The sequence below is a fragment of the Muntiacus reevesi genome, chromosome X (assembly GCF_963930625.1).
Source record: "Muntiacus reevesi chromosome X, mMunRee1.1, whole genome shotgun sequence".
NCBI classification, from domain to species: Eukaryota; Metazoa; Chordata; class Mammalia; order Artiodactyla; family Cervidae; genus Muntiacus; species Muntiacus reevesi.
In genome coordinates, this window is record NC_089271.1 from 147,138,575 (window position 1) to 147,166,504 (window position 27,930).

General features: G+C 44.6%; 1 protein-coding gene across 1 annotated transcript; it reads left to right on the forward strand.

The window, feature by feature from the left end:
* The first annotated feature begins 3 nt into the window (after nucleotides 1-3).
* TKTL1 (transketolase like 1) lies at nucleotides 4-27,927 on the forward strand. The gene is made up of 13 exons (XM_065916383.1): nucleotides 4-260; nucleotides 5,028-5,145; nucleotides 8,972-9,069; nucleotides 10,346-10,537; nucleotides 10,618-10,745; nucleotides 11,961-12,154; nucleotides 15,821-15,985; nucleotides 19,446-19,602; nucleotides 21,083-21,213; nucleotides 23,499-23,582; nucleotides 25,716-25,812; nucleotides 25,943-26,062; nucleotides 27,308-27,927. Exons 1-13 carry the CDS (start codon nucleotides 127-129, stop codon nucleotides 27,478-27,480), a joined length of 1,791 nt encoding a protein of 596 aa, XP_065772455.1. The 5' UTR covers nucleotides 4-126; the 3' UTR covers nucleotides 27,481-27,927.
* Nucleotides 27,928-27,930: the final 3 nt, after the last annotated feature.

Below are 27,930 nucleotides of genomic sequence, written 5' to 3' on the forward strand. Positions count from 1 at the left end.
GAGGGAAGCGGCGCGCGGAGGGAAGCGGCGCGCGGAGGGAGCGGCGCGCGGTGGGAGCGGCGCGTTTGTACGCCACGCAGCACACTCCGCTGCATTTGCTCCTCAGACGCGGACGTGTTCACAGCTATGGCCGACGTTGAGGAGAGCGCCGCGATGGCGGACGAAGCCAAACCTGACGCGAAGACTTTGCAGATTCTGCGGGACATGGCCAATCGCCTGCGCATCCATTCCATCAGGGCCACCTGCGCCTCGAACTCTGGGTAAGGCGCCCTCGTCGAAGCTCGGGTCGTTGAGTGGCTCGCCCTGCGGGGACGCCTGTGGAGAGAGTTGAGGGAGCCGTTGGGGGGCGGGGAGGGTTCGGTTGTGGAGGCCCCGTTTAACGCTCTCCGGATTTGGCCGCCACGTGCTCCGGCAGCCACCCCTCTCGAGCCCGTGGCCGGCCTCTCAGGTTAACGGAGAGGAGTCCGGGCGCGGCGGGTGGAGCGCATGACCCGGGCGGCTATCGTGGGAGCGGGAGCGGCCTAGCGCTGTTTGTGTGAGGAGGTGTCCTCGACACCAAGGCCTCGAACCCAGAAGGTGGAGTTCAGAGAAATAAAGCTTAAAAGAAAGTGATGGGGGAGTAAGAATCCTAGCAAAGGGGGACTGTTGCTTCTGCTGGTATTTTGTCAAAGATGTTTCTGTCAATATTCATAAAAGATATTGGCGGCTAGTTTTCTTGGAAGGTGTTTGTCTGCCTTTAGTATTGGTATAAGGACGATTCTGGCCCAGAGTGAGTTTCAACGTGTTCTCTTCAGGGTTTTTTGGTTTTAGTTTTTTTCCTGGAAGAGAATTGAGGATTCAGCAGTGAGGCCATCAAGTTCAAAGTTTTTCTTTGTCATGGAGCTTTTCCACTACTGATACAATTTCCGTATTGTAGATTTATTCAGATTTTCTCTTTGTGATTCAGTCTTCTTCGATTTTGTTTCTAGAAATTTCTTATAGGTTGAATGATTTATTGCCATACAGTTGTTCGCAGTACTTTATAGTCCTTTTTATGTGTGTAGAATTGATGGTTATAGCCTTACTTTCATTCCTGAAATGAAATTAGTAATTTCAAATCTGATTTAGTACACATAGTAATTTTCTTTTTCATTTACTCTAGGTAAAGGTTTGTTAATTTTGTTAATCTATTCAAAGAACCAACTTCTGTTTTGGTTCATTTTCTACATTGTTTTCCTAGTCTATTTGTTTCTGCTCTAACATTTTATTACTTTTTCCATTTTGGTAGCTTTGGTTTAGTTCTGTGGTTTTTAGTAAGTTGTGAACTTAAGGGCTTCCCCTGGTGACTCAGACAGTAAAGAGCCTGCCTGCAGTGCACGAGACCCAGGTTCGATCCCTGGGTCGGGAGGATCCTCTGGAGAAGGAAATGGCCACCCACTCCAATATTCTTGCCTGGAAAATCCCAAGGACAGAGGAGCCTGGTGGACTACAGTCCATGGGGTCACAAAAAGTCGGACAGGACTGAGCGAGCTCACTTTCTTTCACTGTGCACTTAGGTTTGTGTTTGTTTGTTTGTTTGTTTTTTGGGTGTTTTCTTTTTTCACTTGAGAGACTTTTTTAAAAAATTTATTTTATTTATTGGCCTCACCGTGCACCTTGCAGGATCTAGTTGCTGGACCAGGGATTGAACCAGGGCCCAGGGTAGTGAAATCGCCAAGTTCCAACGAGTGCACTGCCAGAGGATTCCCAGAGATAGTTCTTTTTTAATGCAAGCATTTACAGCTATAAACTTCTCTCATCATTGCTTTTGCCACATCCCACAAATTTTGGTATAATGTGTTTTTCATTTGTCTCTAAAAGTTTATCAGCTTTTCTTGCAATTTCTTCTTTGACCTATTCATTTAAGTACACTGTGGAGGATTTTTGTTGTTTTCTTTTAAAATTGAATTATAGTTGACTTGCAATATTAATGTCAGGTGTACAATACAGTGATTCAATATTTTTACAGATTATACTGCATGTTAAGTTATTTTAATAGTGTGTTGCCTAATTCCCACAGAAGTGTAAGCTTTACCATTTTCCTTGTATTATTGACTTCTAACTTCACCCTGTCATGGAGATGTGCATGGTTCTGTTTTTGTTTTTGTTTTTTTACACTTATTTTTGCTCCCTTCACCTTCTAAACTAATAATGGTCTACATTTTCTCAAGAGATCTCTAACAGGAGCATCTACTTAGGGGATATTTGCAAAGCCAAGAGGTTTAACTCTCCATTTTCTGTATTGTGAAATTTGAAAGGGGAGATTAGTAATACACATGAGCTGCACTTAAAATCTTACTCTTCTGACTTTTGGGGCATGGCAGGGCTCTAGAGTGCCTGCCTGGATGCCCATGAAAGCTGCTTTTTTAAGAGCAAGGGTTGCTTCATTCTGTAAGGGCCTCAAGTTATTCCACCATGAGAAACTTCTCAGTCTGACCATTTACTTCCTAAAAGAAACTCATTTTAGGTAGTAGAATGCATTTTTTTCATTGGGGTTTTTTAAAATTTTCTTCCCCCCCCAAAAAAAATTTTCTTTCCCACTTTTATTGAGATGTAATTGAGCACATGGGGCTTCCCTGGTGGCTCAGCAGTAAAGAATCTGCCTGCCAATGCAGGAGATGAGGGTTTGATCCCTGGAGAAGGAAATAGCAATCCACTCGAGTATTCATTCTTGCCTAGGAAATCCCATGGACAGAGGAGCCTGGCAGACTGTAGTCCATGGGGTCACTCAGAGTGGGACACGACCTAGCAACTAAACAATTGAGCACACAGCATTAATATATTAGCATAATAATTTGACTTAAATATATTGTAAAATGATGACCACAAGTTTATTTACCATCCACCATCTCATAGATTTAAAATAATGGAAAAGAAAAATGTTTTTTCCCTGTAATGAAAACTCAGGATCTACTGTTTTAACAACTTTCAAGTGTATATCATACAGCAGTGTTAACTATAGTCATTTAGTTGTGTTTTACTTCCCATATCTGGAAGTTTGTAGCTTTTGACAACTTTATCCAATTCCAGCTCCCCCCAACCCCCACCTCTGGTAACCACAAATCCAATGATCTTCTCTGAGTTTGGACTTTGGTGTGGTTTTTTTGTTTGTTTGTTTTGTTTTTAGAGTCTACATATAGGAGATAATACAGTATTTGTTTTTCTCTGAGTTATTTCAGTTAGAATAATATTCTCAGGGTCCATCTATGTTGTCACAAATGACAGAATTTCCTTTTTACGAGTGAATTATATTACGTCATATATATGTACCACACATCTCCTTTATTCATTCATCTTTCTAAAATAAATTCTATATTTTATTTATTTACTTAGTTTTGGTGGCTCAGCGTGTAGGATCATAGTTTCCTAACCAGGGAAATCTCCCATTCATCTATCAGTGGACACTTAGGTTGTTTCCATGACTTGGCTACTATAAATAATGCTGCTGTGAACATAGGGGTGTAGATATCTCTTCCACATAATGTTTTCGTTTCCTTCAGATACATTCCCAGTAGTTGAATTGCTAGATCATAAGGTAGGTTGTTTTTTTGTTTGTTTTTTAAGATCCTCTTATTGTTTTCTATAGTGGCTGCTCTGGTGTACATTCCCACTGACAGTGCACAGGATTCCCTTTTATCCACATCCTTGTGCTGCTAAGTCACTTCAGTCATGTCCAACTCTGTGCGACTCCGTAGACAGCAGCCCACCAGGCTCAGCTGTCCCTGGGATTCTCCAGACAAGAACACTGGAGTGGGTTGCCATTTCCTTCTCCAGTGTGTGAAAGTGAAAAGTGAAAGTGAAGTCGCTCAGTCGTGTCCGACTCTTAGTGACCCCATGGACTGCAGCCCACCAGGCTCCTCCGTCCATGGAATTTTCCAGGCAAGAGAACTGGAGTGGGTTGTGATTGCCTTCTCTGCACATCCTTGCTAGCATTTGTTAATTCACCTTTTTGATGATAGCCATTCTGATGGGTGTGAGGGAATATCTCATTGTGATTTGGACTTGCAATTTCCCTGATGATTAGTGACATTAAGTACCTTTTCATGTGCCTTTTGGCTGTCTATCCTCTCTGGGAAAATGCCTATCAGATCCATTGCCCATTTTTAATAGGATTTTTTGTTGTTATGAAATTGTGTGAGTTTGTTATATATTTTGTGTATAAACACCTTATCAGATATGTGATTTGCAAATACTTTTCTCCTATTCAGTATGTTGCTTTTGCATTTTGTTGATGGTTTCCTTTGCCATGAAGAATTTGACTCAGTCCCACTTGGTTTATGTTTGTTGTTGTTTTGTTGTTTTTGTTGGGTTTTTTTTTTTTTTTTTTTTTGCTTTTGCTTTTAGTGTCAGATTCAAAAAATCCTCACCAAGACTCAGGTCAAGGTGCTTACTGCCTATGTTTTCTTCTAGGAGTTTTATGGTTTTCAGTGTTACATTGAAGTCTTAATCCATTTCAAGTTAATTTTTGTGAGTGGTATAAGATAGAGGTCCAGTTTCATGTTTTTACATGTGAATATCCAGTTTTTCCCTTACCATTTGTTGAAGAGACTCGTTCTTTCTGCATTGAGTATTCTTGGCTCCCTTGTCAAAAATTAGTTGACCATATAAGCGTGGGTTTATTTCTGCTTCGTGGAATTTCTGATTAATGATACCACAAATGAATTCAAGTGAAATAATACTCAAATGTTTACAGAGTCAACAGGTGAACTTCTCCAAGTATGCCGGTGCTCCAGTGATAGAAGGAGGCTAGTCTATGAGGCCTTGCTCTCTTCAGGGAGAGGAGTTGTGAGATTACTGGGCCTTAAAGCATTCTTAAAAGCTGTGATCTTGGTGGGGGTGCACTGAGTGGCTTAGCATCCCTTTCCCTTGACTGGGTTCTTCTGGGGCTGGAAGAAATGACTGCTGCTTCTGGTTTGAGGAGACCATGTGTTGAAAGGCTTCCTTGTGCACTGTGTGTGTCCCTGGTGAGTCACTTGCCTGTGAGAAATGACCTGTGCCATGTCTTCCAGCCACCCCACATCTTGCAGCAGTGCTGCTGAGATCATGTCTGTGCTGTTCTTCCATGTGATGAGGTATAAACAAACGGACCCAGAGAACCCAGACAATGACCGTTTCGTCCTCTCCAAGGTAAGCTGGCACAGGAACCTAGGGGCAGCTCAGAAACTTGGTTCTTAAATTCATTTTAAAAGTCACCATGTGTCAACAAGGCCTGTGATGGCCTCTGTTTATCCTTTTGGTTCTTCCCTCTTTGCTTCATGTCTTCATTTGTTTAGGTTGGTACAACAAAACACCAGAGACTAGGTGGCTTATAAACAATAGAAATTTATTTCTCACAGTTCTGGAGGTGAGAAGTCTAAGATCAAGGCACTGGCATGGTTGTGTTCTTGTGAGGGCCATCTTCCCAGTTACGGACTTCTCATTGTATCGTGAGGTGGAAGGAGAAACGGTTTTCCTTTTTATAAAGGCACTGACCCCATTCCTGAGTGTTCTGCCCTCATGACCTAATCACTCCCCAAAGACCCCCACCTCCTTATACCATCACCTTCAGCTTCAGATTTTCAACATAAGAGATTTGGAAGGAGGGGCACAAACATTCAGACTGTGGTAACTCATAAAGATCTAAAAGGTGTTCTAGCAAAAACTGCATAGTGGGAAGGATGACTTGCAGCAACTGGCAGCCCCTGTTTTCCTTCAGTACTTCACCTTAACCCATCTGGCACTAAGATCCCCCTACCCAGAGTCTTGCTGCTCCCATCCTGGGCCACCTTGGTAGAGGAGGGCAACATTGAGCTTGATTTGAAGGTACATCCCACGCCTATCAGTCAGCTTTCTCTTCCATTTTTCTGCAGATCACCAGTAGGGAGTTTCTCATGAGGCTAGATATGGTAACCCGATACCTCATGACATTGGAGGACAAGAAAGAAAAGGAATGTTAAAAACAAGATCGATCTAGGAGAACAAGCAGCTCTTTTGATGCTATCGGAAGGTTTGCTGTGTTCTGAGCAGAGCATTTAAAACTTAACTGGTAGAACATCATGTGCAAATAGAAACCCTAGATCTAAGCAGTGGAAAGTAAAGAGAAGGCAGAGTACAGGCAGAGAACCTGGAGCTGTAGTTAATGACCCTTGTCTTGGTGTCTAAAATGTAATCTCAAGTGAGGTTTGCCCAGGGATGAATAAAAGATGTGTGTAGAGGAAGAGAGATAAAGCAGATGAGTGCAATTAGTAATAGCTAATAAAATCTAGGTAAAGAATATGGGGAACTTCATTGTGTTCTTTTAACAACATTTTTGTAAGTTTATATTTCCTTCATCATAAAAAGTGAATAGCTATAGATATACAAAGTATGACTGTTTAGAGCTCTAGTCTGGTTTTGGGTTTTTTTGTTTATTGGTTTTGAGTGGGGGGCGGTGGCTGCAGCATTCAGAATCTTACTTCCCTGACCAGGGATTGAACCCATGCCTCCAGCAGTGGAAAAATAGAGTCTCAACTACTTGACCACCAGGGAAGTCCCTAGAGCTCTAGTTTTTTAAAAAAGGAAAGAGGGACTTCCCTGGTGGTCCAGTGGGTGAGACTCTGTGCTTCCACTGCAGGGGACTCAAGTTTGATCCCTAGTTGGGGAAGTAGGATACCCCATGCCATGGGATGCAGCCAAATAAAAAGAGAAAGATGTGGGAATTCCCTGGCAGTCCAGTGATTAAGATTTGGTGTTTCCACTGCCAGGGGTGCAGGTTTGATCCCTAGTCCAGGAGATAGCTGCAAGCAGGACAGCATGGCCTAAAAAAAAAAGCCTAGATTCTCTCATAACCGCTGCTGTCATATAATCAAGAGTCATTAGCCTTAGAAGTATAGAGTGACTTTCTGGCATGCAATCGCAGGCTGGACACTGGTTAACTACCAGAATTTGTGTGTTTGTCAGATTTATACAGCAGATAAAGTTAGAAAAGAGAAAACACTCAGGAGCATAGTCCATCTCAGACCTGGTTGGGAATAGAGTAAATGGACTTGCTGGAGGCCAAGAAGCCAGGGTCTTCATAATCCGTGCTCCTAGGGCACCGGTGTCTATGCAGACAACTACAGATGGAGGCCACCTGCTCAGGTCTGGGCATGGCGCTAAATGAAGTGCTCAGATTCCCTTGGAGCCCTCATGGTGCTCATGATCCCTCCATCCACCACCCTGGCCTTAGTTTTTGTTTCATAAGCTTTTGTTTTCTTCAACGAAGCAGGCCTGGGAAGTAACCAAAAACCCTGTTTGTAAACCTATTCTTGAAGTGTACTTTATGTCAGAACAAAGATGAGAAATGCTACCTAGAAGAGAAGACTTTCTTTTCTGGGTGCCCTTGGCACACTGAGTGCATCTTTATTCTTGGTCTTGGACCACCTCAGTTGTGTGTCCCCACACAGCTTAGGAGTTCTTGGAAAAGAAAAGGGAACCCATGGATTAAACCTGGGGGAAGTGGAGTTGGTCTGAGCATAGAGCCCAGGCTTGGTCCAAGGGCACGCAAGGCACCTGGGAATCAGAGCTTGTTACAGGAGTAAAGTAGGAGCTGTGGGGACGAAGACAAAGTTAGAAAGGTTGTCAGGAGGGATTTCAGTGGGACAGTTGTCAGAGCTAGAGGTGCAAAACAGAAAGAGTGAGGGCACGAAGCACATGGAGGAAGGTCAGGAGCCCCAGGAGGAGCAGAGCCATAGGGTGGATCAAGACAGGAGAGAGATCCGAGAACTCACAAGTACCATTCAGCCATCCTGTAGTGACAACACTAACCAGTCTGCTTGAATGAAGCTGACATCTGAATGGAGGGAGGGGACAGAGAAGAAACAAACCCAGAAATAGCTAGCATGCCAGAGGGGCCAAGAATCCTAAATCCAAAGGAACTGGAGGGGCAGGAAGTACTAGGTGAAAGAGATGGTCCAGGAAGGTCTTGGTGTCGACATTTGAGCCGAGAGTTGAAAGGAGTGAGCTGTGCCCCTTCTTAGGCATAAGCACCGGGCCCTCTGGGGGAAGAGGAAGGCACAAGTGCTGAAGCCCTGAGTCAAGTGTGTGCCCGGTGCATTCAGAAGACAGCCAGGACACCAGGCACCCGGGGCAGTGGAGGAGAGAGTGAGAGGTGATGGGGGTCACTGCAAGAACCCCCATTGACGTTAGATGGCAAGACCTTGGACAGTTCTCCACAGCGATTGAGGCTTATGTTTTAACATGCTCCGCCTGGTGGCTGTGTTGAGAATTGACTGTGGAGGGAAGCGGGGAGGCCACTGCAGTGACAGAGAGAGAGGTTTGTGGACAGGCTGAGATGGTAGCAGTGGAAGCATTGACCAAGTTTGGTGTCTCTTTAGAAGCTTGGGAGTGGGGCCTCGGTGCAGCAGACCTTTGACACCACCTTCTGTCCATGGGACAGTGACAGCCTGTGCCTACAAGCAGGGTGGGGGGAAACAATGGAGTGGTGGTGGAAAGAGATTCATTTCTAGCATGACCTTTTACATAACCCCTTCCCAAATCTCAGTTGACTTGAGTTTTACAAACCAGGGAAATGGAAGTCTTCAGTGTGTCTGATTCCTGTTTAAGAGCCCATGTTCTTCAAAAACATTGAACATCTGGTTTGTATATGGCTAGATAAAAGGCCTTGTGAAAATGGCAGGGCTCATGCTTAGATTTTTTTTTTTTTTTTGGTTTGCTTTTGGGCTCTGCTTAGGCTGCCATGTGGAGAAGTTGCCCTCTTCTATGTTCTCAAATCTGCAGTCGCCGTCACCAGCTGCATAGATTCCATGTGACTTCCTTGTCTTTTTAATGTTGATCTGAGACTTGGAGAGCGTGTGGGTGTGGGGAAGAGTTAATTCCCTTGCAGGGTGGGAGGGGCTGCTGTGAAGAGTAACCTTTGTCTGGTGCCCGATCCTAGGAAGTTGGTGCACCCTGCAGGTGCACCTAACCTAGGTTCTTTTGGTCCCTTCTCCTACAGAGACTCTCATTTGTTGATGTGGCAACTGGATGGCTGGGGCAAGGACTGGGGGCTGCATGTGGGATGGCGTATACTGGCAAGTACTTTGACAAGGCTAGGTAAGACACTTACTCAGAAACCATTTAACTCTCCAATTACCCCACCCCTGGCACTTTGGCTTTGTTTATCCTTTATTAGTTTGGGAATACAGTTATTTAAAAGTTCAAGTCACCAAGTATTCAAGCAATAAAAAGAAATCGTATTTCAGGAAACTGTTACGGCATCTCTGGTTGGGTTCTAAGTGCTGCCTGCAGTATAGAAACTAGTTTGTTAGGATTCAAGTCTTTACCAAGATAGATATCTTCCTGTTTCCCATCTTTCAGTGAGCTTCACTATAGAGTGAACAGATGGTGTGTTCGCCTTTCCATTTGGGACCCCTGTATGTTAATAATCAAAGGTCTCTTTTTGGAATGATTCCACCTTCCAAAAGACAGGCAATTTCATGCCTTTATTATAAGGGTGTGTGTCTGGGTGCTGCTGATATAGGAGCAGCAAAATGGGGTGTCCCTGTTGTGTGGTAAGTCGCTCTTTAAAAATTTCACTTACAGCATTTTTCTGCCCCAGCAGTGGAGAAAGCACAATAAAGTGCTTCCATAGGAGCTACCTGGGCTGGAACCTGGAACTGAGGGGCCACAGACTCAGGTGCCCTGGGGGAACTGTGGGACTAGAACATACATTCCATGGTGTGCTTTCTCCACTGCTGGGGCAGTTGCCCTGCTCCATTTCCCATAAGACTATTGACCTTTTTCATCTCTCCTTTTTGCCTCTATTAGTCCCTGTTGTGTGGTTAATCACTTTTTAAAAAGTCCATTTACAGCCCGGGGTCTGCATTATATTTTATTGGTACAAACATTTCATGTTTCTGCTGTGGAGGAGTTTAATATTTGCAGCAACAAATGCTTCTGAAGTAGAATGTTTTGATTGTTATGGTTATTGTAAATAAGTTTGTAAGATCAGAAATAGAAGGTAGTCGTGCTTTAAAGAGCTTACCAAGAAACTGTGTATATGAATGTTTGGGTGTTTAAGGGCCTTCTCTCCGTCCCCTCTTGTTTGTTGGACCCAGAGAAGTGAAAGAACCTAGAAATAGCGTTTGCAGCTAAAATGAGAAAACTAGCCAAAGGTGCAGCCCATCTCATGAGGCCCAAGCTTTTAAAGCTGCGATTCCTCAGCTGTTGAGTTTGGGCAGCTTTGACAAGGAAAACTGTCTCATAGGAACCTGCTGATCCGAAGCACCTGCTTCATTCTCTTCCTCTTGTTTCTCTTTGTGAAATGTACTTGTTCCAGTGGCTCAGAGGAGCCCCAGGCAGGGTCATAACCTCTCTTGACTTGCCCCAGCTACCGGGTGTTCTGCCTCGTGGGAGATGGTGAGTCCTCAGAAGGCTCCGTCTGGGAGGCCCTGGCCTTTGCATCCCACTACAGTCTGGACAATCTTGTGGCCATCTTTGATGTGAATCGCCTGACCCACAGCACCACTTTGCCTCTCGAGTACTCCATAGATGTCTATCAGAAGCGCTGCGAAGCCTTTGGGTAATTGTCCTACTTGATGTCACCTCCTTTCTGCTCCTTCCCCCTTCGCCTTCTAACCTGGATGCCTCTTCTGTTGACAGGTGGAATACTTTGGTGGTGGACGGCCGTGATGTGGAGGCACTGTGCCAGGTGTTCTGGCAGGCAGCTCAAATGAAGAACAAGCCCACTGCTGTGGTTGCCAAGACCTTCAAGGGCCGGGGCGTTCCAAGTAAGGAAGTGTTGCTTTTATGCTTAGGGTTGTTAGCCTCTGCACAGCACAGGAGGCTGAGGCTCGCTGAGCAGACAGACAGCTGACTTCATGCACAGTGATTACGCTTCTGACATGTGCCAGATGCTCTCAGTCTCCTTGATGCTTGTAGATAGCAGATCTGGTCAGGGCTGGGGAGGGGAAACCCAGACGCCCAGCAAGTGATTTGAGCACGAGGGAGCACGAGGGAGCGGCTGGGAGGATAGTCCATCAGTTATCGAACCAGCAGGGAACCATCTCCACAGGGCATGCAGAGTGAGAGAGGGTGTGTGAGCAGATACTTAAACAGGAATGTATGCACATACATGCAATGACTTGTGCCCACGCTACCTGGGAGGACACACAGGTTGCTAGTAAAGTGGCCCCTCTGGGAAAGGCAGCTGTGGAACTGAGGGTCAGGGGAGGAAGGTGGTTGAAAGTCTTAATAACTTCTTTCTGATTTCAAAGTGGACACCTAAAGTTGTTCATCTCCAGTATAAATAGTTGCAGTGGGAGTGATTTCTGCTGTGTTCTTAATATTAACATTTTAGAAGAAAACTATTCTCTGACTTCTCCTCAAAATAGTCTTCTGGTACACCCAGTTCAATAAATGACAACTTGCCCAATTTGCTCCTGTAAGAAACCTGGGTATTTCTTTGTCTCCACCTCTCCTTTATGTGCCGCCCCACACACACACCCAGTCTGTCATCCATTCTAATTGATTCTTCTCCTAACGTATGTCTCAAGTCTGTTCACTCCTCTCCACCTCTCTTGCCCAAGCCTGGTCTTCTCTCCCTCACTTCAGTTTCCTCAAGCCAGTCCCCATATGCCTGCATTGGTGATCTTTCTACAACATGGATCTGATCAGTTACCTCCCCCACTTCCAAACCCTTCAGGGGTTTCCCATCTTGCTTTGGGCAAAACTCAAACTCCTTGTACCCACAAGATCCTCCCTACCTGTCTCCAGCCTCATCTCCCTCACCGTTCCCTCCATTCACCAGCATGTTAGCCAGTGGCCCCCTTAAGAGCCTCTCAGCCTTTGTCCAGGCTGTCTCCTGCCACCACAGTACCATGTCAGGCCCCTTGTGCCAGGTTTATACTCTGTGGCTGACATCTTTCCCTTCCAAATGTCTTTCAGATGACTGAACAGGGGCTCGTGAGTTACAGAATAAGTGTCTTTTATCCATTGGGTTACAGGTGTTGAAGATGCAGAAAATTGGCATGGAAAGCCAATGCCAAAAGAAAGAGCGGATGCAATTATCAAACTAATTGAGAGCCAGATAGAGACCAATAAGAGTCTCGAACCAAAAGCCCCTGTTGAAGACTCGCCTCAAATCAACATCTCAGATATAGAAATGACATCTCCACCTGATTATGAAGTCAGTGATATGGTAGGCAAACTTTTTTCTCTGCTTTTGCTAAATACAGAGGACTCCTGTTTACTCTGATTTCCCCAGATGAACCAATTCTTAGGTGGTGTGACATTTAGTTAAAGGTTATAAGCAACAAAGAAGGATTTACCTTTTTACTATTTTGATATTTATTCTTTGATTTCAAACTTAACTCGGGTCTGAATTTTCTTACCAGTCAGTCACTACTTATTTGCGTCCAGTGCTATGCAGCTTTTGCTTGCTTCCTAAATTCAGTCTGTAGTCTGGCAGACCATTGTGCATGAAACTCCATGATTCTATGTCAACTTGAAGGACAGGGGCCTAGCTGGATTGATCTTTTGGGCTTAATCCCTGGTTTACACAAGGAAGAGCACCAGTTCACCAAAGGCCAGTTCTTCAAAAAGGAAACAAATTAGGCATGAAACCCTGATAAACCTTTTCTGTTTTTATCATGATTTTTGTGTCCTACCTTCTGGTATATTACAGCAGATCCAAAATAGGCAGGCTCTTCACAACCTAAGGAAACTAGGTGGCGAGCCTGGGAGGAAGGAAATTTGTCTTCCTTATTTATTTGGGAACATTTTGAGTGTTACTTATGTTTTCTTAGCCTGGTAATATGGATTAATAATAAATGAATTGACTGAGAAACTAGAAAGCAAATTTAAAAGCAGAAGAAAGCTGTTAATAAAAAGCACATATTAACAGAAGGTACTTTGGTACTATGTGTTAACACCAACTGTTCACACCCTTCAAAGTAGAAGTGCAACTCACAGGTATTTATCCTACAGAAATACCTGTACAAGCGTGCAGAATAGAATGAATGTTGATTCCAGCATTGATTATGGTGAAGTGTTTATGTCTAGAAAGTATGTGAGATTATTGAAACTTTTAGAAGTGCATATATTTTAATAGAAATTAAGGACACAGGCCAATTGATTAAAAAGTTAGTGAATTAAAGAACAGGAAGTCACATTAATACACAAATCTAGGAGTTGGCTCTCTGAATTACTAAACAGTAGACAAGCCATTACCTAGTCTACTTAAAGAGATGAAAACTATAAATGAATAAAATTAGTCACTAGAGAAGATTACCACAAATCGAGAGAACATTCAGAGAATTTTGAGAAAACTATTCTAATTGGTATGAAAACCTATTTAAAAAATGGACCATCTTAAGGAATACATAAAATACCAAAGTTAAGTAAAAATACACAAAATGCCTAAGTAGGTCAGGGACTTCCCTAGTGATCCAGTGGTTAAGACCACGCTCCCAATGCAGGGAGCGTGGATTTGATTCTTAGTCGGGGAACCAAGATGCTGCATGCTGCACAGTGTGGCCAAAAATAAAAATTCTTAAAAACACTTAAGGAGATAACAGCCATTAGGAAAATTTGAGAAAACTGTCTAGGAGTTATACCTCCAAAGTGCCAGGTTCAGTTAGTTACAAGAGTGACTTAATTTTAACCTTTAAGGGATAGATTAATTCCTCTGCTATTTCAAATCTTCTTGAATATGGAGAAGGTAATTTATGAAGCCAAAATGTTATAAAGCTAGCCCAAAGGAAGAAACTACAGGCCAGCCTCACTTAGGAATATTGATTTAAAAATTCTAAATAAGACATTTGCGAAGAGTTGGACACGACTGAGTGACTGAACTGAACTAATGGAACTGAATAAGACATTCACCAGTCTCAACTTCTTTAGTGCCTTAAAAGAAGTATTGGAATCAGTGAAATTCAAATTAGTAATGCAAATCATTCACCAATATTAAGAGAGGAGAAATTGTGGTCGTTCAAAATAAGACTCCCTCCTGACAATGAGAAGGCAAGCCTATTTGCAGGTGGCAGAGTTGTATGTCTGGAAAACTCAAAAGAGAATCGAAATAAGAATGAGTAAGAAAAGAAATAAGAAAATACGTTAGAAGTAAGAGTCCAGAAAGAGAGCTTGTAGCAAAACTAATATACAAGGATTGATTGTTTTCTCATATTAATTGAGAGATTATTCCTTTTTACAATAGCAATAAAAAATAAAATAACTAAAAATAAATGCATATGGTCTATATTAAGGTACTTATGAAACTATAGTTTTAAAAGCTCACATGCTGTCAAAAGAATACTTCAAAACCCTATCATTTCCCTTACCTCTGGGGAGAGGAACTGGGAGAGCAGGAGGAAGATGGCCTCTTCATTCAATATCCTTTTATAACTTGACTTTTGTACTCATCTATGTGAATTGCCTGTTTTAAAAAATATTTTTTAGAGTGTTTAAATGAATGAACAAAGATAGATAAATGAAGAGGCAAACCTATTTTTGTTAATAACAGCTTTATTGAGGTAAAATTTTCTCTACAATATACCCATTTGAAGTGTACAATCCAATGGTTTTTAGCATATGACAGAGTTGTGCAACTATTACCACACTGAATCTTACAGCATTTCAGTCTTCCCATAGAGAAACACTATATTCACAAACATTACTGTCCATTCCCACCCAGCCCCTAGTAACTGCTAATTTACTTTCTGTGTCTGTGAATTTGCCTGTTCCAGACATTTCATATAGATGAGATCATATAATATGCAAACTTTTTGAGGCTGCTATTTATCCATTCATCTGTTGCTGCATATTTGGGTTATTTCTACCTTTTGGCTATTGTGAATAATGCTGCAATGAACATGAGTGTACAGCTTTTTGTGTATTTGTATTTTTCTCTTGGGTAATTACCTAGGAGTAGAGTTGCTGGGTCATAGTTGTAATTCTGTGCTTAACTCTTTGAGGGAATACCAAATCTGGGGGTTTTTTAATAGAAAAAATATAGTAAAGATGTCAGTTCTCCCCCAGATTAATCCATGGGTTCAGTCCAGTCTCAAACAGTATGCTAATGGAATTGTTTTTTATTTGTATCATGATTCCAAAGTTCTCCATTTTAATATTTACAGTGAGTATTATCATTTTTTAAAAATACTTATTTTTGTCTGTGCTATATCTTCGTTACACATGGCCTTTCTCTAGTTGTGGAGTGCAGGGACTACTCTCTAGTTGTGTTGTGCAACTTCTCACACCGTGACTTCTCTAGTTGCAGAGCATGGGCTCTTGGGCACATGGGCTTCAGTAGTTGTGGTGCATGGGCTCAGTTGCTGCACAGCTGTGGGATCTCCCGGGAGCAGGGGTTGAACCAGTGTCCCCTGCATTGCAGGGTGGATTCTCAACCACTGGACCACCAGGGAAGCCCCTGTTACCAGCTTTATAATTAAAATAAGTCACAGAGGCATTTGCATGTTGGGGAATTTAAGTTTTTAATCAACTATAAGAATGAGACAAGAATAAATTTATTTTTGGGAAATTGATACTCAAGTGAGAGAAGTATGGATGTAAGATTGGCTAGCAATCCTGTCTTTGTTTTGTTTTTTCCCTTTTGGTCACATGTATGGCATGTGGGATCTTAGTTCCCTGATCAGGGCTTGAACCTGTGCCCCCTGCATTGGGAGCGCAGAGTTTTAACCACTTGACTGCCAGGGAAGTCTCAGCAGTCCTTTTTTATTACCCCAAGGGAGATTATTGGTGAATTACAAATTTGCTTTCTTCATTAAGGAGGATGACAATTCATAATTCTACCAAATTTCACCTGCCTTCTAAATGCATTCTAAGAAACTCTCCTGTTGATTTTCAGATAGCTACTCGGAAAGCATGTGGTTTGGCTCTGGCCAAGCTGGGCCATGCAAATGACAGAGTTATTGTGCTGGATGGTGATACCAAGAACTCCACCTTTTCTGACATATTCAAGAGAGAACATCCTGAGCGCTTCATCGAGTGTTTTATTGCTGAGCAAAACATGGTATGTGTGCTAGGAACATCACTTTGAGTCATCTCATTGACAAATGACTACCCACTCGAGGAGGCCTGCCCCCCTTACAGTTTTTCTTTCCACTTATAAAAGCAAAGGAAGTGGAGGGGAAAAGTCTCAGGGGAAACAAGTAGAGAGCAGTCAGGTAGAATGTGAGGGTTGGCTTCCAGGATTGCTGGGACAGGCATGGTTAGACGGCCCCACACACTCTCCAGAAAGTCTGCGGGCTGCAGCCATCTGACCTCAGGGCTCCAAGTCTGAAGAATGCCCAGCTCCCTAGTAGCTCTAGGTGGCCCCTGGGATGTTGTAGGATTGCCTGGCTGTGGCCAGTAGGTGCAGAACCTCAAGGGATTGTGGTTTGTCTCTCCGCCCTGGGGCCTGATATAGCCTAGATATTTCAGTGTTCGTGCAAGTAAATGCCTTGACTTCTAAAGTTCTGCACCAGTGCAGAGGACAGCACACATTTATTTACCCTCACATCACGGAGGCCAGAAACAGCACTGGCCAGAAATCTATGGGCCAGTAGACCTCACATGACCAGAGATATTTTGTTTGGAACAAATAGTATTTACAAATATTTTAAATTAGTTGCCAGCTTTTTAAAGTCAGGAAATTTTTATATGGAATCCAGATTTCTGGATTTTTCTTAAAGAATGGGAAGATCTGGCAACACTGGAACAACAGTCCCTCCTTCCTGCCACCAGTTGACTGGAGTCAAGCAGGGACCCTGTTTAGATGGGCATCCACAGCTATCTCTCCATGTCCCTGCCTCCTGCTGGCCTGCTCCTTTGTTCACGGTGCTTCCCTGGCCCTATCAGTGTTGGAATCTAAGCCCCTCAGTTCAGTAAACCAGGTCATTTCAATTGTAAGGATATGAGCATTTTTCAGTGGGTCTCCTTAACTTATTTCCATTTTGAATGGAAAAAAATACAACTCATATTTTTCTGAATTGAACCTCAAAAGTTTGCTTCCCTATGCATTGATTCTTTCAACCAGCAACTGAAAAAAAAACCTAGTAAAGAAGCAGCCAGCAAGTGAGTAGTGTTCTGTGCTACCAGATAAAACTGGTGGCTGCGGGGAGAGCGTGACTAGGGCCAATCAGGAGCAAACTGTCAGAAGAGGTGACATTTAAACTGAGACTTCAGCGACAAGGAGTCCGTCACATGCAGATCCAGGGACAGCATTCCCAGCAGAGCGCCCAGCTAGCTCTGCTGCATGCCCAGATTGGAGCTGTTCAGGGAGCAGAAGGAAGGGCCCAAGACTCTGGTGTGGAGAAGAGCTTGCTGAGGGAAGTAGGGGAGTGGCAGGAGATGACAGCTTTGATCAGGACAGTGGCTATGGGGTTGGGGAGATGCAGACTCATGGAGAGTAGATGACCAGGTGGAACCAAGGCTGGCACTAGGGCATAGGCCAGAGCACCTGGGAGACAGACAAGACTGGGGCAGGAATGGGTTTTGGGGACACAGGAGCTCTCACTGAGCCCTGAGGGGTTAGACTACCTCTTAGACTGGGGATAGGGATGCCAGGTAGGTCAGAGGGGATAGATCATTTATCTCCAAATATGTTTGCTTTCCAAACCGCTGAATGTCTTTTTCTAAGTAGATCTAAGCTTTAAGTTAGCATCTAAATTTTTCATTAAATTTTTTAAGTTCACATCTAAATATATCCTTGGCATTGAGATTTAACTGATGCCAAGGATGTAACTTCCCATATATTATAATTTGTGACACTCGAATACTTAAATCATCCAGTTACACAAAGGCTCTCTCTGTCAAAAATTAAATGTTTTTCTACCTGAATTCTTACTTCCATTCTACTTCTTATTCATGGAAGCCTTTTACTGATAATTCTGCAATAAACTATGCATATACATTGATGGTTTTAAAATTTGTTTCCTACATCCACAGGCCTTGGAACATTACCATTTTTTTCTTCTGGATTGAGCTATGGCTATAATTTTTAGCTTGTGTAGCAGTAGTTAAGTACACTTAGAGCTAGAATAAGACAAGATTCAGAACAAAATCTATTTGTATTTAAATGATGTAAGTTCCAGAAAACCTTATTCAAGAAAATATGGTGCTGGGAAGAGTGAGAATTTTGTTGCAGCAGCATCATTCATTTCATTTGAATCCTGTCCCAGCTATAAGCCAAAAATCACAGTGATCTTTCATGTCCAGTTGTTTGTGGAAAATTACTTGTAAAGGATTGACACTTCACTTAGGTTCTCTTTCAGTTTTGTTAAAAGAATTGGAAAACCCCTGACTTACGGAAGGATTTGTTATCCAGTTTTTTGAGCTTTGTAGTTTCTCAAGGCTGCTGTGATTATTTCAAATTATTCTTTCTGTTTCTGGAGCTCTTAGATTCCAGAATGTTGCCCCACTGAAGGAACAACCCGAGGTGGGCGAGAGTATACCTTTTGGCAGTTAGTTGCTGAGAGGCGATTATCAGGGAGACAGTGGGAAGGATGCCCTGGGCCCTTTCCCTAGCAGGCAGATGTGGGAGTCAAGGATCTTGATGTTGAGACCAGCCACAGCCATGCGCCCTTTGGAAGGTCTTTGTTTACCTCTGAGATACTCATCTTCTAGTTTGAAGGTCACCAGGGTGTGTGAGCCTGGCTTTGCAGGAGAGGTGAGCAATAGAGAGACAGAGGAGACCTTAGCATCATGCAGATCAGAATGACACCATGGGACCCCATGCTGGTTCCCTGTGAAGAAGGCAGATCAGGAGGAATGTGGCACTCAACCCCAGGACTTAGTCCAGGTGCACCACCTGGTAGATCCAGTCAGGGAGGGAGCAGCAACATCCAGTGAGGCAGGTGTTCCCTAGTGCTAGATGCTCCTCAGAGGTCAGATGCGATGCAGAGGAACTCAGGTGACCTCTTGCATTTGGCAGGTTCCAGGTCCCTCATGGGGATGGCAGCCTAGATGAAGGAGAATATGCAGAAAGTGGGAAATGAGGGAGCATGCAATGTTTTCCTGTGAAGGAGAACATGGATGAAGTGCAGGATCTGGAGCAGGAGGACAAGGGGAAAGTGAGGGAGAAACTGAGGTGACACAGGAGGGGAGGGGACAACTGCATGGTCAGAGAGCCCCTTGAGAAAGCAGGAGAAGGATGAGATTCAGCAGGGTGGGGAGAGGGGACAGAGGCAGGGGACAAGGAGAGTGGGAAGGAGAGCCACAAGGACTGCAGGGTGGCCTTGAGCGTCCCGAGGTTCCCCAGCTTGGATTTGAAGGAATGGGTCCAGCACTTCAGTTCCTCTCGTTTCTGGCAGTGTTCAGGGGACACGGTGAATTTGCCAGGTTTGGGGTTTTCCCTTGTGGCTGGAGGAGGGGTGTGGCGAGGTGAGGGGGCACAAAGGATAGGTGACCCTGAGAAGCATACACTCTACACTGGGAAACAGGAGGGGAAGTGGGCTCCAAGAGTGTTCTGATTCACCTTCTTTGTGATGCAGGTGAGCGTGGCACTGGGATGTGTCACCCGTGGTCGCACCGTGGCTTTTGCTTGCACCCTCGCTGCCTTTTTGACCCGAGCATTTGATCAGATTCGGACGGGAGCCATCTCGCAAACCAGCATCAATCTTATTGGGTCCCACTGTGGGGTGTCCATAGGTATGAGTTCTCAATGCCATCGTCTTAATTGCCTTCCTCCTTTACAGAGAAAGATCAGCATGTGAGCAGTTGAACTGCCCAATATAGAGTTCCATGATATTAGTTTGATTATTTGTAACCTGTTTTTTGAAAAAGGCCATATTGTGTTTTAGAAGTTCCAGAAACTGGGTAACATTTTAGCTGATCTCCTGGTATTACCGTAAAGTGCCCATTGTTTCAGTCATTGAGAAATACTTACCCTGAGTGCCTCTTCTGTGTCAAGCCACATACTAGTAGTGATTAGGCCACTCTGGTATCACAGAAGTCTTTCCTGCTGTTTGGTCACCTTAGTCTGAGTTGGGACAAACAGCCTGCCAGGGCCCTGCTGGGATAAGCAGCCTGGTTGGATAGAATGGGAAGCCTCAAGGCGCCCAACATCAGGGCATTAACTGTGGATGGGAAATGGGGGAGCCAGGAGGAGGACGGAGGTGTGCATTAGCACTGGATAGAAAATGGAACAGACTTGCAAGATCCTGTGGAAAGACGTCAACATTGCTGACAGGAGGAGAAGTCCCAAACTGCATGAGAAGCAAAACACCAGTGCCCAGTGGTTTCTTGCCTAGGAAACATCTGAGAGTTGTGTTTGTGGAGGATAGCAATGGGGACTCTAGAAAGATGGGGCACATGACATGCCTGTGGCAGGGCAGGTCATCAAGGTAGATGTGACTGACAGCTGACCCTTGTTGCCAGAAGGCTGGAGGGGAGGGCTGGAACTGCACATCTGGGTGTTGTCCCAGGGACTTCCAGGGAGAGCTTGAGTGGCAAAGGAGACTCTCTGTGGGCCAGATTCAAGGGAAAAGAGGAGAGAGGAGGGCCTGCACAGGGGCCTCTCCTGGGGCTGGGTGCAAAGTTAGTTTTAAAGTCAGCCAAGTGGAAAAGTGGTTCTAAGTCCAACCCAGAGAAACTGAAGTTCTTTGGAGAGACAACGGTCCCAGGCCAGGCAGTGTCCACGGTGGCAGTCCCCTTCCTAGCTGGAAGAGCTTGGACACCCTGGTGTACATTGGGTTACATGAAGTCCATGAGTTCCAACAGTACCCCCAGGGCACCCCGAAGGTATATTCTATAATGCTCAGCTACTTTGAAGGCCATGAGAAATGAGAGACCACTTGAGTCTGAAAACTTTCGTCTCTTGATGGAAAAGGTTAAAAGCACAGAGAAGAAACAACAGAGTCTGGAGGGACCCTCCTCAGAGAAGAGGACACGGGAAGAGACATGGTACTTGGAAGAGAGTGCGGGTCACCTAGGGCAGCAGTACCAGTCACACTGAGTGCCAGATGCTGGCAAGGCTCGAGGCCAAGAAGTGGCTTCTGCTGTGTTGCTTGCAGTGTCTGTGGCGACTGCTGGGATGGTGGCTCCCATGGCAGGCAGCACAGTCGCTCATCCAGTGGAGGGCAGGCTCCTACTGGGGTTTCTTTGTTGGGCTATGATTTTGCTTTCTCAGGTGAAGATGGCCCCTCCCAGATGGCCCTAGAGGACCTAGCCATGTTCCGAGCCATTTCAAACTGCACGATTTTCTATCCAAGTGATGCCATCTCAACAGAGCATGCTGTTTTCCTGGCAGCCAATACCAAGGTATTTCTTAGAGAATGCTGGTGCAGACAAAAAATGTGTCTGGGCTCTGCTGCTAGTTTGGTACTGATGGTTTGATATTACTTGTCTCATCATAAAGGTAATAGATATTTGTTACAGGTAATTTGATTGCAGCCTTTTTTTGGCTGCACTGGGTCTTTGTTGCTGCACAGGCTTACTCTAGTGGTAGCAAGTGATACTTACTTTCTAGTTGTGGTGTGCAGGCTTTTCATTGTGATGGCTTCTCCTTGCAGAACATGGGCTCTAGGGTGCATACGGGCGTCAGTAGTTGGGGTGCATGGGCTTAGTCTCTGCAGCATGTGGGATCCTCCTGGTCCAGGAATCTAACCTGTGTCCCCTGCACTGGCAGGCGAATTCTTAACCACTGGACCTCCAGGGAAGTCCTGTAGGATTCCCTTTAAAGATAGAACTATTACCCCAAAAAGGGTAATAGAAGCATGTAGAACATGAACACATTTGCATTGTAAAAAAACAGTGCCGAAAAGGTCAAACTCCCAGCGACCTGCATGGGGTGGGACCTAGGTCAAGAAGAGGGGGAAACTGTGGGACTTTGGGACTGGGAGTCCTTGGCAGAGCCAAGCCCACTGGAGTGGGCTCCAGTGACAAGTCACCAGGTGCAGGTGTTAGACACAGCCTGTGTGACTGCCACCTCGTGATAGCCAGAAAGCTGGGGAGTTGTCAGCTGTAACTGCAGATGAACCCTAGAATCCCCAGCCCTGGCTCACCCTCCTCAAAAACTGCTTAGAAGGGTAAGAGTCTGACTTCTGCCCTGCCTGCCCCTCCTGAAGTCTCACTCAGGGGCATCAGTTGGACACAACCTGGCTCTTGTCCAGAACCCAGCTGCAGGGGCTTCCCTGATGGCTCAGAGGGTAAAGAATCTGCCTGCAGTGCAGGAGACACAGAACCCTGCAGCTGCAGGAAAGTTTAGGGAACAGAATCTTTACCTTTCCAAACTCTCCAGCTAGCAGTCACTGGATTCACCTCACCACCACAACCCCCCAGCCCTGCACACAGCCCTGCACACAGTTGAGGTGGGTCATGCAACATGCAAGTTCCATTCCTGGCATTTCCAATGTGTGGGAGACATGAGTTTCTTTGACTTTTTTTTCTTTTTTTTTTTTTAACCTAAGTGGGCTCACACATGGTTCTGTACTTTTCTACTTGGTGTATCCTGGACATTATTTTATGTCTGCACATACAGCACAAGTTCATGTGTGCTGCGGTATCTTACTTGTGGAAAGTTCAAAAGAGATATCAGAATAGAGGTTGCTTCTTGGGTGGGAGAGAGGCATGTAGGAACTTTTGGGCAAGTACAGATGCTCTCCAGACTGAGGAGACAGATAGATACATGGTGTATAACTTGTCAGAATTCAGGGTGTGCTCCACTTAAGTAAATTTTTCCTAAAAATGTACTGAACAGAACTGGTTCATAGCGTGTAAATGAACAAAAGGAAGCAGTGTTTCTAAATTAATGTATTAGTTTATCGTGTATGATTTAAATATGTATGTAAATCAACAATTGGGTTCTCAGGTGGTGCAGAGAATTCGCCATTTCCACCTGTCAGGGGATCTTCCCAACCCCGGAATTGAACCTGGGTCTCTTAGGTCTCCTGCACTGGGAGGCGGGTTCTTTACCACTAGTGCCACCTGGGAAGCCCTGTAGACAGAGGAGCCTGGCGGGCTACACAGTCCATGGGGTCGCAGTGTTCAACATGACCTAGCACACATGCACACAAATTAACAAATACTCTATAGATATTTGAGTATTCATTTATAGTTCTATTTATATGTTCAAGGTGATGATGATGAAAAAAATTGACATCTTCTCATTGGAAGATGAGTAATTTTATGTTCTGGTATCTAAGGTATTTCTAAGAATGAAGTATTACATGCTGTTGTGACAAAAATTGTTTACCATTATGTTTTAGGGTTTCTATTCAAGGTAAGTAAGTGTTCGTGCCCCGAGTTTACATTCTGTCGAGACAGAACAGATTGGGGTGTATCTGAGGAAGCTTTCCCAAAGGGGTGAGCATGATAGCATGGAGAGCTTGTCACTGGGCATCCAGCAGCTTCCCTCACAGGCTTTTGCCTCCTGATCAGTAACACCTGACCAGTGGTTAGAGATGGTTATCCCTCGCTCCAGAATGCACATTTTGTTTTTCATACTAAGAATTGTTCAGTCCTTCCCAGCTGCTTTTTAAGGTTTATTAGTTGGAAATTTAGTTTTATTTTCTAAACTGTGGCTCTGGTATTCATTTACACCCTAGGGGATGTGCTACATTCGAACCAGTCGGCCAGAAACTGCAATTATTTACACCCCACAAGAAAGCTTTGAGATTGGACAGGCCAAGGTAAGGCCTTAAGTTCTCCTGTATCTTCCAGTATTAGTTTGTGTTGGGAGCACTGTTCTTTAAAGCCAGAGCTAGGGACCCCGACAGTTGAGGCTTCATTCTTCCTTTGTTCTAGTTTTTTAAAAATTCATGATATTTGCCTGCTTTTCTTCAGAAAGTAATATTCTGCCAATGTCAGCCTGAACTTAACTTTTCTCCTTTCCGAAAGGAGTCTCTGTTGAACCCTTAAAGATAAATAACTTGAAGACTTTTGAGTTGCTTGGCTGTACGTTACCACAGACAGCGTCAAGCTAAGAAAACGACAGAACCCATTTCAAATGAGTAGTAGATCTGTTAGGTTCTTGTTTTGCCCATTGGAGGCCAGGAATATAACAAACATGAACCATCTTGCCTCTGGCCATCGTGTGGCCCTGAGGTTGGTTTTGTGGGATGTGGCTACACCTTCAGGCCTGCTGGGTGCTTCCTATCTCCTATGTTCTTGAGAAAGCCTTGGAAGCACAGATAGTTAGCAGCCATATTTTGAAGATGAGGGCCAAAGAAGGGTAAGCAGCAAGCCCAGTAAGCAACCCGCTGTCTGTGGGCCTGCCTTTTGGAGTTGTGTGTGCAGAAACCCAATAGCATCTGTGGAGAAAATACATGATTGTCCACCACCTAGAAGGCAGGCCTTACAGACATTTGGGCATGTTTTCTTCCTGACTTTTTCTAAGTGTATATCTTAGTTGAGATCATGCTGTGTAGGACTGTTTTATGTCCTGCCTTTTATCTTATAAGCCTTTTAGAATACTCTTCTTAAGTGTGTAAAAGAATGATAGTCACTCTTAAAGGAGCAATACGTGACTTCCAACTTGATTGATAAGGGCTAGGCTGCTCCAGAATTTACAGTGGTAGTGCTCAGAATGAATAAATGAGCTCTGAATAGCTTTAGTGCCACAGGAGAGCAGGTATATCCAGAACAGTTCCTAGCCCCCTGTAGTTTCATTCCACTGAATGGAAAAGCTGAACTCTTTACTTCAGTGTGAACTACAGGTGCTATTGTTCCCTGGACTCCCACTAAAGGCCATCTGTTTGCCTCTGGGGGTGGCAGGGAGGGTGTCTCAGTGACAGTCATGTGGTTTTCAGAGTTTTCACATCTCTCTTGTCTTTTTTTCCCTGTGATGTTTGTCCTATCCTGACAAAATGAAGTAAATTTCCTGATGTGAGTTAAATTATGTGTGATAATATGCATGGCATGAATAATTATAGGCTGGGTTTGCAAAGGGGCATATAGGTGTGTGTGTATATATTTACATACACGCACATACAAAGGCTAGGACATTCTTAAAGGATGGGGCAAGTGGTTTGAAACCCTAAATATCTAGTCAGCAGTGGTGCTTATGTTACAGGGAAACCTATAGAGAGGAATGCAATGCAGACTAATTCCAGGTGCCTTTGGTTGGGTGACTTTGAAAGAAACAAACCAATGAAAAAAGAGCAGAGAACCCTGTCTGTTTATAGACTAGCAAATGGTTGGGAACATGGGCTTTGAATTCATATGGGTCTGGCTGTTGGTCTCAACCCTGCCTTGGGTGAGTTCCTCCTGTTCTCAGGTTTGCTTTCCTCAGTCACAGAATGGGCCCACTAATGCATGGGCATCACAGGGCACTTGGGCATGCAGGATGCTTGGCACAGAGCACCCCAAGGTGCTCTCAAATAGCCCTCATTAGCATGTTCATCATCAGAGTCCAATCTGCATGGATGCCCCCAGAAAGAGGTCTAAGCAGTCCAGAGGTGGTGCCTTTTCAGACCCCTTGGTGGGACTGAGTCCACACTGGAGCAGATGTTCTGTCCAATTTGCTTCTGGCCTTCTGCCTTTCACATTCCAGTTGGAAATCCACCTGCTTTGGTAAAGGGTCATTTTGCATACATACTGTAAAAGAACTTAGTGATTTAGCATTGTAAATCATGAGGAAAGGTAGACAAATTTGTTAAATAAACATGAAGTGGGGCTTATTAAAGAGAGCAGTCCTTATTGGTCAGTGTACTGAACTGTGAAGCACTGAAATTGGTAGGCTCTGGAGAGCAGACTGTCCTCCACTTGGGAGACTCATTCTGTGTAGTAAGCGCAGCATTTTTGTTTTGTGGGCACACCACCAGGTCATCCGTCAAAGTGTGAACGACAAGATTACGGTTGTCGGAGCTGGAATTACTTTGCACGAAGCCTTAGCTGCCGCTGATGATCTTTCCAAGCAAGGTCTGTTGGGGGTTGGTGAATACTGAAGTTTGGACTGGAAGACGTAGAGGTTGGGCTGCCTGTCTGCCCCAGTGCATCTTTTTAGTCTAAGTCTGCTTGATACACTAAGCTGGTTATTGCTGTTTTCCAGATATTTCTATCCGTGTCATTGACCTGTTTACTATTAAACCTCTGGATGCTGCCACCATCATCTCCAATGCAAAAGCCACAGGTGGCCAGATTATCACAGTGGAGGATCACTACCCAGAAGGTATGTGCAAGCCTTGGGGGCAGACCATTTTGATAGTCTGCTTTGGTGGAACATGTTTTGTTTTCCTTGACCAGAAGTATGCCATGACCATGGGCAGTCCAAGTCCCTGCAGCTGACCACTCACCCTGTATTACTTGCTCTTTGCAAGGGTGTGGGTGTAGGGTCTCTTGCTCATCTACACTAGCTAAGGGAGGTCTCATGTCCATCCTCATTTGTGTGTACTCAGCACAGTGTGCCCTGCCTGGTCCTTGGGTGGCTCAGTGGCAGTACAGTGGAATGACTAACTTGGCATTGTGGCGGGAGGGATTGTAAGAAGCTTCACAGTTGCTCTTGTGTATTGACTGATTCATAGTTTGCCCCTTGCAAAAAATGCAGACAGTACCTTGCAAGCAGAGAACACAGCATATGCAGGAAGTGTGGCCAGGGAGAGGGGCTGGGCAGTGTTTGGCCAGGGAAGGTCAGGTAGAGCAAAGGAGCAAGTGGGGAGCTTCATGTGTTCATGTGTCAGGGGCTCCAGAGCAAGCCCATGGTCTGCAGGGAAGCACTCTCCAAGGAAAGGGCACACACTGGGACCCCCAGGGGCAGAAGACACAGGTCAGGGGTGAAGACCCCCATGCCTTTGGTTCCCTCTCTCCCTCCTTTGGGGGGCCCCCAACTTGCTCCCTTATCTGGCAGCAACAGATGCCCCCCTGGAGATCTAGGGAACCCACTCGAGACTCACTGCCACGAGTATTATTAAGGGCTGATGGCTGCCATTCACGTGCCAAACTTCCTGACTCCCAGAGGAAAGCAGGTGCGCCCCATAAACCACCCTGTGGTGCCAACAGCTGAGGCACAGAGACCACTCTTAGCAGTAGGGAAAGTGTCTAATTTATGTCAAGGACTCGCACCAACCTACTGCCCAGGCACCACCCCCAGGCCAGCCTTGCACGCCGGCCTTTCTGAAGTCAGCAGCCAATTCTTGGGCTCCTGACAGGTTTTGAGAATCTGATCTCCACAGATCCTTGTGTCAATGGAGCCCCAGTGGAGATAACCCCTGCCATAAGTAGGGCTGGGAGCAATTTGAAGACTTGTACTTTTGAATGAGAACTCTTCTGGCCAGTTAGGGAACGGTTGTTTATAAATCAGTGCCTAGTGAGAAACATTTCTCCCACGGAATCACATATTCAAAGGTCTCTACATGATGGGGTTTTGAGGCTGACGAGCTGCTTCCAGAACAGACCCTAATATCCCTTGCTTCTGCAGGTGGCATCGGGGAGGCCGTCTGTGCAGCCGTCTCCAGGGAGCCTGACATCGTGGTCCATCAGCTGGCAGTGTCAGGGGTCCCTCGGAGCGGGAAGCCCAGTGATCTGCTAGATATGTTTGGAATCAGTTCCAAACACATCATAGTGGCTGTGGAACATATTTTAATGCAATAGCTTAGCTGTTGGCTTTGACCAACAGACTGGCCTGTTTACCTTACCTTATGTTTATGCTTGTTGCCAAATGATCACTTAAATCTATGCTATTGTGCTTTATTCTTTTTAAAAACAATGCAAGTTAACTGCTTTCTTGTTAAGCCATAACTTCATATACATGTATAACTCTTATGTTTGAATCATTAAAGTGGATTATAAGATAAAGTTTGAAGTGACAGAATAGCTAACAAAACAACCACCTAATAGCAAGTTTTCTGATGAGACTAGAGATAACTGGGGTAGAGACCAACATAAGGTAACAGTTTCTTAAATGTGTGCATTTTCCTCATAAGTAAAAAAAAAATGTGAATTGAATTGTAGACTGCAGTCACCCAAGTTGGGCAGCATTACACCACCATGCTGCCCACTGATGGCCCATGCATGAGGTCAGGTGCTACTATCTTACCTGCA